At 40.7% G+C, this 13,770-nt stretch overlaps 1 protein-coding gene across 1 annotated transcript in view; it reads left to right on the top strand.

Moving 5' to 3' along the window:
• KIT (KIT proto-oncogene, receptor tyrosine kinase) overlaps nt 1–13,321 on the top strand; it is a gene marked incomplete at its 5' end in the record, with an annotated part of 54,729 nt that extends 41,408 nt beyond the window's left edge. Inside the window, 10 exons of the mRNA XM_082316576.1 lie at nt 200–304; nt 392–502; nt 2,178–2,328; nt 4,142–4,230; nt 4,579–4,706; nt 7,931–8,053; nt 10,780–10,891; nt 10,992–11,091; nt 11,746–11,851; nt 13,012–13,321. Of these exons, the coding sequence (XP_082172702.1) occupies nt 200–304; nt 392–502; nt 2,178–2,328; nt 4,142–4,230; nt 4,579–4,706; nt 7,931–8,053; nt 10,780–10,891; nt 10,992–11,091; nt 11,746–11,851; nt 13,012–13,137 (1,151 nt within the window). The 3' untranslated portion in view covers nt 13,138–13,321. The remainder of the gene's footprint in view (nt 1–199; nt 305–391; nt 503–2,177; nt 2,329–4,141; nt 4,231–4,578; nt 4,707–7,930; nt 8,054–10,779; nt 10,892–10,991; nt 11,092–11,745; nt 11,852–13,011) is intronic.
• Nucleotides 13,322–13,770: the final 449 nt, after the last annotated feature.

The raw sequence follows: 13,770 nt of genomic DNA, 5'->3' as shown, positions 1-13,770 counted from the left end.
TTTGGTCAAACACAGCAGGGTTTTGTCAAAAAAACGTTGTGCGATAATGCAAATAGTGGTAATTGCTCATACTTACCTTGGGACAAAAAGCAAGCAAGCGTATCTACAATAGTTTCCTTGATATCTTAAAATAAAATATTGAACCCTTCAGGAAGAAGTGCTCCAAGTCATTACAGTGTATTTTATTTTGCTTTATTAGGTAAAACCCTTGGTGCTGGAGCTTTTGGAAAAGTTGTTGAAGCCACTGCTTATGGTCTATTTAAATCTGATGCTGCTATGACAGTAGCAGTAAAGATGTTGAAACGTAAGTTGCTGTAATACACTGTACAGTTTTTTTTCTCTTCCTTCTGGTCGGCGTGTTGCGTACTGAACATTGTCCTTTGCCTTGCAGCAAGTGCCCATTTAACAGAAAGAGAAGCCTTGATGTCAGAGCTTAAAGTGCTGAGTTACCTTGGAAACCACATTAATATCGTGAATCTGCTTGGAGCTTGCACTATTGGAGGTGGGGTTATCAACAGATTATTGATTATTTCTGTCCCTTTTTTATTGCCAGAAGGAGGAACCTTGTGAAGAAGAATACAGTGCCACTAAGTACAGAAATCTTAAATACATTTCTTGCTTAGGCAGGTTGCAGATCATCATGACTATTGCCTGCGAATTACTGAATTTAGATTTTTAGGCTCATCCTAAAAGCAGTAATGAGATCACTGTAGCTGCAGCTAAAAAGGAAGGTCGCTGTTACTCTCTTTCATGTGAGCCATTGTGCGCTTTCTTCTTGTGAGATGACAGACTGCACAGCATAAGTTTTTTCCTCAACCACAGTGTTTCTCACAAATGAGAAAAGATACGTGAACTGGTTCCTTGTTGGTATCCAAGGTGAAGTCAACAGGCCTGTCTTGTATAGTCTTCCAGCCTTCTGTTTAAACTGTAAATCTATCTGTTAAGGCACCACTGAAGTTACAAATTCTAAGCGCGGAAAGTTGGGAAGAAGAATTTTCCAGATAAACTATTGCACAACCCAAATGTTTCACATTTAATATTAACTTAATAACTTTGTTTTCATACATAGTAAAAGCTACAAAACAGCTGAAGTGTCAATACAGAGTGATACAGGCCTATATTTTTAATGTATATGCATTTTAATATGAATGATGGTGTTGCTTCTTACACAAATATTTGCTCTTTAAGTTTTTGCTTCATTTTTCAAAGAAAAGGAACTTGTAAAAATTCATAATTTTAGACAGAGACAAAACATTTCTCACTTTCACATGTAATGATTTAAAAATATGATGAAACAATTTTGTTTAAGCAGTCGACAAGGTAGACTCACTGGCCTGAGTGCATGTGTGTCTCAGCTGAAAAAATGTGGCGTCTGTAAGAAAATCCCACCACAAACACTGCTTTTGATGTTACGAAAGCTGCAATTTTTAACTGCAGAAAAATGGAAATAAACTAGTGAGGTTAGGAAACGATGGTAGAGAATAACCTTACAGATGAAATAACATGCGGTGCAATTACATATTCAAGGGCCATAGCTGGAGTCATTCACTCAGAAAACATATATTTGATCTATAAACATCCGTGCTGGAGATGACTTGATTCTCCTTTCTGATTTCATTTTAATATTCTAAGACCTTGTGCAATGTAGTTTTCTGTCGCAGTAGGCTGTTCTGTTTGAATGATTTTTCCTATTATACTGCAGAATATAACACTCTACATCATTTCCAAAACATTACTGAAGGAGTGTGAAGCTCTACTGTAAACAGAAGTGAATCAAAAGGATTAATGTTTGAAGCTTGAATTACTCTAACGTTTGGAACAAATAACTTCCTTCAGGAAGTGAGCAAAATCAAACAGATGTGTCTGGCCAGAAACATTATCACATGAAGAAAGAGAAAAAGACTTATTTGTTTAATTTTTGTACAATGCAATGCTGGGGGGGGGGGGGCGGGGAGAATTAATTGGGAGCGGCACAGCTTTAGCTGGACAATAGGTGCTGATCTGTGAAAGGGAGGATGCTGGGTTACTTTTCTATAACTTTTCAAGTCTAGACAGTGCTAGGCAGTGTGATTTTTAATAGCCCAGCCTGTGTGCTTGGCTGAATGCTATCTTTATGTAAGGTTTTCTGCTATGAAAATGATGTTCACCTGCTTTCTAAATCTCATGTGCATCTACAGGGCCCACTCTGGTCATTACAGAATATTGCTGCTATGGTGATCTTTTAAATTTTCTGAGACGGAAACGAGATTCATTTATCTGTCCAAAACATGAAGAACATGCAGAAACAGCAGTTTACGAGAACCTTTTGCATCAGGCAGAGCCTGCGGTGTAAGTATGACTTGCTGAAATGTACTTGTGTTTTTAGAAGATTGGGAAGGAGGAGATATCAAAGTTTATTAGGGATAAGAAATGTGGAGACACCTTTCATGCAGCAGGCTCTGAAGATTCTTTGCTGTGCAAGGAAACAATTTAAGTAAAGAGACGATTTGTACAGTGGGTGGTTTATTCTAACACAGCACAATTGATTGTATACACTCTCTGTTTTACTTCTTTATCAAATTTCCTGTAGTTATTTCATGCAACCCCTTGGCTCCAGTCTTTGTACGTATTTGTGTTTATCGTTCCTGTTAAACATTGGCAGTGCTCATTTAGCAGCTTGAATGACAATTCCCCCAGTGTTGGGGTGTTAATACTCTGAGCTCTCCCAAGTTCCTGCCTTCAGAAATGACTTCTTACAAAATCAAACCAGCACCTTACGGTATCAGAGGCAAGCTGCCAGCAGTAGCTCGCTAGATTTTGTGATGACACGACCCGTGTCACGATTCTGAGATTGCTCTTGTACTTTGGCTTTTTTCAGTTACTTCATCTGTATATTTTTAACCACTCTGTTTTAGATACCAGCCCAGAGCTCTTTCCAAGTACGTTTCCAAGCAGATTTTGTGCTCGCTCCTTCCCTTTGCAAAGCAAGGGAGACATAACTTAGCAGAATGTAGGAATTGTTACAATACCTGTCCATTTTTATTTTTAGTCTGTTTATTGCCCCAGTGGGCCCATTACTTCGTGTTAGCAGACACAAAAGAATCAGGCAGACCCTTAGGAGGTGGTAAAGTCCTTTGTCGCAGCAAGACATAGTACTGGTGAAGCTGTTTGTGCTGTGGCAATATATGGGTGGCTGGTGATGACCCAGAGAGGTTGGGACCACTGAGGTGATGAACACAAATCTGTGATTTGCCATTGGAGGTGTGCCTTTTTTTCAGTGCAGGAATCTCACTGCTTGAGCACATTTTGTAAATTAAGGTATTAACGGTGGAGTATTTACCAAATTCTCATATTAGTATTTGCTGTAAAGTTGCAGCTGCTAAATGCGTCGGATGTGTTTGTGGTGGTGACTAAAACTATTGGTGATCTCATTACTCCTTTCCATGTTAGCTCTGTGGCTGCATTTATTGTTCATAAACTAAACAGATATTTCAGGCTAAGGAAGGGCTATGTATATGAGTTCTAATGGCAATGAAGTGAAAAACTCCGAAGTACATCTATCATTTCTGAAGGTGCCTAACTGTATATTTATAAACCATATAGTATGAAAATCTGTACATTTGAATTATATATAGCAATAAAAAAACTTAAACTTAAAAAAAGTAGCAGATGGCTGTCCCAAGCCTTGGCTGATTCTTCAAAATACATACGAATCCCCTTTGGAACTTGGGAAGCTCTGAATTTAACATTTTTTACCATTTGTCTTCTGCATTTCAATTGCCACTTGAGTTGCGGAAATATTCTGGTAGAAGTTGGCCTAAGCAGAAGGAGGAAACACTGGCAGATGCTGTGAAACATCTGGATGTTAATTTATAGAGTGAAATCTGTATAAACAGTATACGTATGAAAGGTTTTGTTTGCTCACCTGAGCCAAACTCCAAACTTTGGGATATAGCTGTACTGACAAACCTCTCTTTTTGTACAGGCCTTTCCTCATCTTTTTTACACATCCATGAGTTTCTAATCTGCTGTTCATTTTTAAAGCATTATTTGTATTATACCTTTATATTTAGAAGGTTGGCATAACCTTGGCTTTTTGTTTGGATGACTTTTGAGACCTTTTTCACTGAACTATGTTTCATTTCATCTGCTGCCTCAACAGTGATGTTGTCAGTGAGTACATGGACATGAAACCAGGAGTGTCATATGCAGTCCCACCAAAAGCTGATAAAAAACGACCAGTGAAGTCTGGTGAGTACAGTGACACGGAATTCTATTTGCTGGTGGGAGTGCAGAGAGAGGGGCTTCAGGAATTTTTTCAGTTTTATCATACTTTCCTCTCATGGATGGGGACAATTAAAACTCATTAATTGGTATGAGAAGGCTTGAGAAAGAACAGTATGCTAAATTACACTGTCTTTATTTCTCCACACTTCAATGGAGTATCAGGATTACTTTTTCCTTTTTGGCAGTGGGCTATTTATATGACTCTAGTCTGGTACTTATTCAGATCACTGTTTTGTTTAACGTTAAGACAACTCTGTTTCTAAATGATTACATTTGCTCCACTCAAAAGCTGTTGTTGTTTATATTGCATAGGATCCTTCACCGATCAGGATGTTACCCTTTCTATGTTGGAAGATGATGAACTTGCTCTAGATGTTGAAGATCTACTAAGCTTTTCTTACCAGGTGGCAAAGGGCATGAGCTTCCTTGCCTCCAAAAACGTAAGCTAAGAATTTGTCAGAGCTGGACAGAATCAGTAGATTTCTGATTTCCTGTAGCATCATTTTCAGTGCTTTGATGTGATCCACATGTTTAAAAGCTGAATATTTCTGTGTTCTTTTCAACAAGCACTGCAAACTGATATGCTCTTTCTCGTACCTGAAGCTTTGACTAATGTTGGAGTTCCGTACTGTGCTCATTGGCCAAAAGCGGTCCGTTATATCCCATAAAACAGAATACAGGGTGCACAGTAGTCAACAAGAAGCAGTGCTATTGTGTATCCGCAGTTCAGGCTGATAGAATCAGTGGCCTTGCTCACGAACAGAAATGAGTCATAGAAACCTCAAGAGAAGAGACAGAGGAGAGGAATTGCAGCAGAGTAGGTGTGCTGCACCCCGAGGCTCCACAGATTAACAATGTCATGTGCTGGGAGACGGCAGGCACAGCTGAACCCTGCCTGGCTTGGGTGCTGCCTCTTATGGGTTTGGTCTCCAGCCCTTCCTTTGCTTCCTGGAGCACACAGGTAGTTTCATGAGAACTCCTGATGGCTTCGGAGGCAGTGAAACCTACGGGAACCCCGAGGAGTTAGTAATGGGAGTTAAATGTAATTCAGGAAAGAACCAGAAACCCAACATGTGGATGCCTTCAAAAACAATTAAATCTCAAGATTTTAAGATTTATTCTCTGTGGCACTGCTGGAAAGTTTACAAACTAAAGAACAGTATGAAGACAGCTGCAAAGCTATCTGTTTTCATGAGTTTTAAACAACGCTGCACTGGCTACTTCTCTCATGCAGAATACTGCCTTAAACAGGGGAGCTATCACATTGTGTGCTTTTTTTTTCAGCAGTATGGCTTAATGCACAGGATATGTCTTGGTTTTTAATTTTCTGGAAAGATAAAATCAGCCTAGAGACCCACAAAGAATCTTTGCGGGCTACCCTGAGCATAATAGACATTTCTCTAGGTTTCATAGGAGAGATACTGCATAACAGAAAGGGATTTATAAAGAATAGAAGCCTTAAGCACAGCATAATTATGATCTTCCTATGGTTCTTCTTATGTTTTATTGGAATAATGCCATTTAACATGTAAAAATTGTAACTAGTATAGACAGAGGGTAGTACAGGTGCACCTTGGATAAAGTGCAAAACCAAACTTATGCAATTTAGGGAAAATAAGGTAATCCTGGCATCCTGTGTTAGTAGTGGGAAATGTCGCTCTAATTCTGCTCCAAAGGAAATCCAAATTAAAACTTGCTCTTGCGCTTGTTTTTTTCCCCCACTGTTCCTCCTTCCAAACCCTTTAGTTTATTTTTCATCTATCAACAGCTTCAAAACAGGCCTGACAGGCAAACGCATTATATTACAGATTTTAATGGTTTTCACCAGGCTCCTGCATCCTTCACTATTCAGGACATCCAGTGCTTAGGACACGTATTCTTTATTTCTTCTTATTTTCCTGTAGAATAGCCCCAGGATTCACTGTGCATCATTCCCGGTGACTGTTTTCTTTATAGTCTTTCCCTTGATACAAACAGACACTGTGGCATTGAGCAGCAAAGGCAACAATGAATGTAACACCACCTCGCTGTGAGATTGGGAAGCAACGTGCAGTATCGCTTTGGCAGTGCAGAATTAGCGGCTTTATCACAGAATTAAGTTGCACTGCGCTAACACATTACTGTGCTTGGTCCTCTTTGGTCGTTGTGTACACACATGCTCTTAGCTCCAGCTAGTAAATGCAGAGTAGTCTGGACTGATGGATAAGATGCTTTCAGATTGCCTCACGCCCTTGGGGAAGGAGGGTCCATGCAGACCAACAGTGCTGAGTACCCAGCTGCTCTTCTGCAACTTGTTTGTGTATCAAGGCTCAGAGACATAAAAGTGCCTCTGTGCAGGAGTCGGGGTAGGAACCTGTCCTGGGGGGATAATTCCCTTATTAAGCACATGGTGCCTTAATCACAAGACAGGGCTTCCTCCAATGGACAAAGTCTTTATTCAGTGCAAACGACACTGATTCTGGAGGAACAAGGCAGAGACATGCTGGATGCTTGGCCATTCCTTCACTTTACTGCTTCAGTGCAGTATTTTTCATATGCAAAGTGAAGAATATGTTGGATTGGGAGGTGAAGGAGAGTCCCCTGAGACAGTAATTGTCATTAAAAATAGTTCCTCATGTAAGCATGCAAAAGGGACAGAGATTAAGTTGCTTATGCAAGCTGCAGTTACCATTTTCTGAGTTTGATTTGCATAATTCTTGATATTTTAAGTCATTTTTTGCAGGGAACTCGTAAAGTTTTGTATTTCAAGGAAAAAAATGAAGAGAAAAATTGAACCATCTTCAGCTATTTTTTGGAAAGCTGTGGCCTGTGTACTGTATACCATCAGTACAGTGGGAACTTAACGCTCTCCTTTCCAGATGGAAAAATAGATCATTTGGTTAGAGAACTGCCTCCATTCTCTTAACAAATGCACGTGGGCTCCACAGTTGCATACAAAGAAAATGCAACCACTGGGAAACTCAGGAGCTGCAGTTACAAACACATGCTTCTCTTTCACTTCTCAAGTGAAAACTGGAGTATAAGCTAGCTAGGTCACTAAATGCATGACTATTCATTGAAAGATACTGGCATGTGAAAATTTCCAGTATTTTCAAATACTCAGGCCTGCTTATAAAACTCTCCTAGGTACTTAATAATTCAAGTCTTCCAGAGGAGTATTTTTGAAATGGGATTCAGTTTCCTGACTTGTGTGCTTTAAAGTTGTTACCATAATTTTCCCTATTTTCAGCTTTTCAGCACTTTCCCCTCAACCACAATAGCTACTTAATAAAAGGTTGGAATTATTTTAGAAACAAACCACAGTTTCCCCTAATGTGCCCTGTGTTAGGAAACAAGCCAGTGATTTTTTGATAAAAAGTCAGAGAAAAAGTACATTAAACTTGAGCTGCAAATGTGGAAGAAAATTCAAAGTGACTGCAAGTGGTCTTTTCTAAAATAAATGCATAAACAACCTTAACCATGTGGATCAATGTCATGATAGTAAAGATACTACACCAGAATGTTTAATCATCTGAGTAAGCTTATTAATAAATGGCTTCATTATGACTTTCAGCTTGCCATAAAATGCATAATGCATTAAGTTATATAGCTAAGTAAACATGTAACCAAGCAACAGCCTGTTAAGGATATTATAGCTTTGTTTGTTTGTCTGTTTGTTGTTTAGTGCATTCATCGGGATCTGGCTGCAAGAAATATTCTTCTAACTCATGGTCGGATAACAAAAATCTGTGACTTTGGTCTGGCAAGAGACATAAGGAATGACTCAAATTATGTGGTCAAAGGAAACGTAAGTATATATGATACTTTATCCAACTGTTTTAAGTTAGGGGAGTTCCTGTTGTCTTGACTTGCAAAGAAAAGTCTTTCTTAGGCAGAAGTCTAGATTTCCCAATTCTGGTATATATCCGTGCTGGTCGGGAATGTTAGGAGGGGCAATTCTTGACATAGATGTGTTTGCTGACAAAACCCTTGGTATATGCATGTTGTTATACTGGAAAAAACGTGCTGGTATCTGAATGTGTGTTGTAGTGGAGGAGATGTTTTTGCTGCACCAGTATAACGCCTAGTCTTTCTGTTATATCTGAACGTACTAAAAATTACAGTTCTGTGAGTAACTGCACGTTTTGCTATTGGAATATTCTGGTAGCCCAATCTTTAATATTATTGTTTTGAAACTTTTTCTCTGGGCATTGCTACATTTGTCCATTACTGAAATAGTTTATTTTTTAAATATCTGAATAATCAGGGGTTTGCATCCTGTTCTTTGCTATAAAGCATCACTCAGACAACATAAACTGGATTCTGAAGTGTGTATTTGTTAGGGCATAATGGGACGCAAAAAAGACTTGGTTTTATCTGATTCCATATACAGATTTTAACCTCATGTGTGTAACATACAGCTTTAACTTGCAGCTGTAATTCAAACCCTGTAACAAGGTTGGAACAAGACACTATATTTTGATAAGAAAAGTTTAAAACCTCCTATGTAGAAGAGTACCAATTACACTAGTACGTACTAGACCTCTGCAGGCGTACAAAGACACTTTGAAGTGATGCGGATTACCTTGGCAGTACTCGAAGTCCCCTTTAAAGTGCTAGTGCAGTAAAAGGAGCCCTACTACAAAAGAAAATTGAGTCTGTCTGTGGTTAAGCTGGAGAAGTGTGATAGAGAGTATACGTATTTTGCATCTCGAACTGATTTGTGCTGCCTGGATTAATGTTGTAAGCTTGCGTCAGATACATGCAGCCGTCCGCTGCCTTCAGAGCACACATGTTTTCACTTGCACCGTTTTTCAAAGGAGAGAAGATCCATGTTCAACAAGGGAGCCCTCCTCCCCAGCCCTGCTGAGTGCTGCATGGTCAGAGGGTGGTCGTTAGTTAGGGACTTGACAACACACAAACCAAAGGTTGCCTATCCAGGCTTTGGGCAAGCTGACGAAGAGAGAAAATCCCACACGAGGGCCTCTCTCACCAAAGTGTTTTGCTATGCTTGGTTAACCTCAGTCAGTCCATGGCACCTCAGGTATCTGAGAGATCTTTGCTTCTTTGCTGTCACCCAGCAGTCCCTGATGGGGAACTGATGTAGTACAGCACCCCTGTTTTAGGCTGCGGGACAGAAGGGTTTATTGCTTGTCTTCAAAAACCGTGTTGGTACCAGCCATTGAGTGCCTAGAAGTTGAGGTTAGGGAACAACAGGAGCAGAAATGATTCAGGAATGGCTGTCCTGGCAAAATACTAGGTGGCATTAATGTAAGAAAGCTGCGTTCAAGCTCAGGGTCAGGTCAGGAGCTGGCTCCTGGGAGTGGGAAGTGCAGACCAGCAGCTTAGGAGGGAAGTGGACAGTAAGTAATGAAGAAGTTCTACACGTCTAGGCTACCCTTTAAGTTTCCTGAGTTCCCTGACAATAGGATTTTATGTAGCCTGAAAGGGTCAGAGGAGGATAGGCTGCAGCTGCCTAGGGAGAGAGGAAGCAGTGGCTGCGGGAGGTGTCTGGTTGCATCTGGCCTGATCTTAAAGCAGATCAGGAGCGCTGGGGCATCGCTAGCCATGGACACTGCTGGGAGGCAGTGCTGCTGACAGCACCTGGGGGCTTGGCCAGGAAGAGTGTTTGCTATCTGTGTTGTTCAGGAAATAAACAACTCTGGTTGCCTCTCTGGTGAGCCAGCCCATGGCAAATGCTGCCTTTTCTCCACCTCATTTCTTTTCCTTTCCATTTACCTCCTTTTCTGTTGGGTGTCCTTTTCTTACAAGACATCAGGCTCTTCTCTATAGTATGGTTGAAATAGGTCTTTGGACATGTTGTTGCAAGACCACTTAAAAGGAAGAGGTCTGGTTTCTTCCACAGCAGGACAAGTGCTTAGGACAGAAGCCTGACTGGCTCCTACAGTCAGACAAGGAAAGGGCAAAGCAGGGAGAGGAAGGTGGAAGCAAATCCGAAGGCTTTCTGTGCCCTTTCCTCTGTTCCAGTTAGCATTCCTGAGGGATGTCTGTCCCCACACAAACTTATGAAAAGTGTCAGTATATATTTCTTTCATGTGAATTTTCTTTTTTTTTTTTTTCTGATACACTGAGGAGCTAAAGCAGATGTCTTAACTGTTGATTAAAGCCTTGAAGCATCTCAACTATGTGAATCTCATCTGTGTGCCTATGGTAGCCAGTCCATGGAAGTAGACTTGCACGTTTGCATAAGGAACCATGCCATGGTCATATATATTATTTTGCTCTGACTCCCTGCCATCCCTTATAAACAAGACAGAAGGAATCACACAGTATACAGAAAATCAGAGTGCAAGTAACTACATGAGTTTGGTAGACCCACAGAAAGGTGGATCAAAAACCATGCAGCACTTAGAGACTCTAAAATGCTGAGATTTCCATTTTTGGTTGGGTACTTCTATTTCTTGATTTAACGAGTATTTAAAGCACATAAGAAGTAGAAACGGTTAATTTTGTCTTGTAAATTTTGTATGCCTTACGTCCATTGTCTTAATTTATTCCCTTTTCCCTGGAAAGGCTCGTCTTCCTGTAAAGTGGATGGCACCTGAAAGTATTTTCAATTGCGTCTACACCTTTGAGAGTGATGTCTGGTCTTACGGGATATTGCTTTGGGAGCTCTTTTCTTTAGGTAAGCTCCTTCAAGATCTGTACTTCTACAGGGGATTTCTGTTTCATCTTGGGTTTACTGCAGATGCAGAAATCATGTTGCTCACGTGCTCTCTCAACAGGAAGCAGCCCATATCCAGGGATGCCCGTGGACTCCAAGTTCTATAAAATGATCAAGGAGGGATACAGGATGTTCAGCCCTGAGTGTGCACCGCCTGAAATGTAAGTGAGCACCCAGCACCTCTAATCACCAAACGTCAGCAATGATGCAAAGGAAGGGAAGCTTTCATTCTTGCATTAAGGCTCATTGCGCTGACCTGTTGTCTTTTTTGTTAAATTCTTTTCACGTTTTAAATAATTCATGTACTCTTAACTAGTGGAACACATGCCTGTGTTGTTACACGCAATGAAATACACTCATGCCTTGTACCATCTGGTCACTTTGTCATGGCATCTGCTCCGTGTCAATAAATTATTGACAGATCACAGAACATAATTAAACATTTTTAATTCAGATAAAGTAGTCAGTGAGATGTATCACCAGACTGTACAGCATCTGCATTTGTGCTGTACTTCCTGACAGCAAGGGGACTGGCTACTGATCTTCTTTATGAGCCATCCCTAATTCATTGTTTTTTAAATGGATTGGCACTTAGCAAGCTGTCAAAGAAAACTGTGTCCAGAGACTCCCATTAGTATTGAGTCCTTTGTTGTCACCAGCACAGGTGTTAGCAGCACTATTTCTATTCTCAGAAGTCATTTAAAGAAGGCAAACTGTGGGACTGGGTCACACTTTTCTTTCAAATAATAATGGAGGTGAGATAAGAGCTTTAAGGATTTCCTCATGAGCGGTACTTAATTTCAGTATGTTTGCAGGTATGACATAATGAAGAGTTGCTGGGATGCTGATCCTTTACAGAGACCCACATTTAAACAAATCGTACAGCTGATAGAACAGCAGCTTTCAGATAACGCCCCCCGGGTAAGTTACGGATCATCAGTTTTTTGGAGTCAAAGCAGTTTCAAGCAAGACGTTAGATGAGAGCTGTGAAGAGCAAAGAGCCTGGACGCTTCATTAATTTACCAGTATTATTTATGTAGCTTTGCACTGTCAGTTTGGGTGGTAGGAATGCTGTCTGGGCTACTCACTTCTGCTTAGTTGTGCCATTAGACAGTAGCTGTCTAAGCCCATACCCAAAATGTACCAGCTGGAGAAGATTCCTTGCGTGGTTGATGTTTCTCACTCAAAATAGACCTGGCACAACAATTTTGATGTTACAAAATGCAAGGGTACTGCATAAATTCATCTTATCTTAAACTATGAAAAGTTTTATTAATCTGGGAAACATCTCAGAAGTGAAGTATGTTTAGATTTTATTAGAAAAGCTTTCTGGACGAAGGGGTTGAGCTTTTGGTGCTCTTCTGTCTCTTCTCACTTGCTTCCCCTAGCTCTATTTATATAACCTTGGACGTATGTCGTGACAAACTATATTCACTGCTCTTTCGACCATTCCCTAGTAAAAGCTTTTTCTGGGAGTGTAACTGGGCAAAACAGTCCAAAGAAAAATTGGAGGCACATCAGAAAACTTGGATTTTCTCTCGCAATAACATTGTGTGTTACTGGGGTTTAAAAAAGTAAGTTTAAAACCTGGTTTAAAAATAAAGTTTCCTTTTGCCTTCTGGATGCCTTGTTTGGGCACAGAGTACATGGCTTCCTGACAATTTGAGAAAAGAGGAAACTGAAAGCTGCTGGTGTTCGATTGCATCCTGTAGCGTATTTTTGGCAGGTGCAGGCATTACTAAAACAAAAGCAAGAATGCGAAGGAAATATTAGTGAGGTTTCTAGGGGAGTTTAGCAATAACCTGAGCTGCGGTTTTTTCAAGCTCAGTAGAAATTTGGCATGCAGTTGGAACCTGCAGTCGTGTTAATAACTGAGATTGAGGTTCTTGACTCTTTAAAAGAGCAGTTAAGTCCAAGACCTTTTGAAACTCTCTTTAGATTTGCAAAAAAACACCTGAGCTGGAATCCTTCCACAGCAGTGTGTGCTGCACAGTGAGAAAAGGCTAGGAAAGGAGAGCTCTCCAAGTATGCTTGAATGGAGCTGTCTGCAGAGTATTGACACCGGTCTTTGGCTTCTGCAGGTTTATGCGAATTTCTCAACTCCACCTTCCAGTCAAGGAAATGCTCCAGATCACTCGGTGAGGATTAACTCGGTGGGTAGCAGTGCTTCATCTACTCAGCCTCTCCTGGTACGCGAAGATGTTTGAGTGGCGTCTGGAAGAAGAGGAGCCCAGATGTATTAGCTGTTTGTATTGTGCAGGGGGTGAGAGAGGGACGACTTCAATAATTTCTCTTACTTTTGCTCACTACTACCACTGTGTAGCTGAAATGTTGTTGTAATACTGTCCTTTACCACACACTGTTACACATAAACTTAATCTGCTGAGCACGGTTACAGGCATCATTGCAATGTTAACTGAAGCTGTACATATTTTTCTATATTGTGTGTATTTGCAGTAGAGAGCCAGATCTGAAGAAAAAAAACAACCAACAAAAGAAATCCTGAGCCAGGGTGTGGAACGAGATGACTGTAGATCAAACCACATCTGCAGTGATCCTTCTCTGGATCTGTGCCTAGGAGGCATACCGTCATTTTCTAGTTGATCTTGTTTTGCTGAATTTAAGAAATAAACGAATATGAAGCTAATGGCTTTGCAAACCCCTTTTCACATTCAGCCAAGCCTGAGAAGCTTTCCCAGGCAGGTGTCATAGGTTGGAGGCCAGCAAGGGTGCTGTATGTACCAGAGCAAGAGAGGTGACGGGACTGAGCCCCTTCCAAAGTTGGTCTGCGCAGCAGCAAACCCTCCTGGGAGCTCTGGGGCTTGAACCAGAGGAGGGGA

Source organism: Platalea leucorodia (assembly GCF_965183815.1).
Source record: "Platalea leucorodia genome assembly, chromosome: 6".
In the NCBI taxonomy this organism is placed as follows: Eukaryota; Metazoa; Chordata; class Aves; order Pelecaniformes; family Threskiornithidae; genus Platalea; species Platalea leucorodia.
This window is presented reverse-complemented; position numbering and strand designations above follow the sequence as displayed.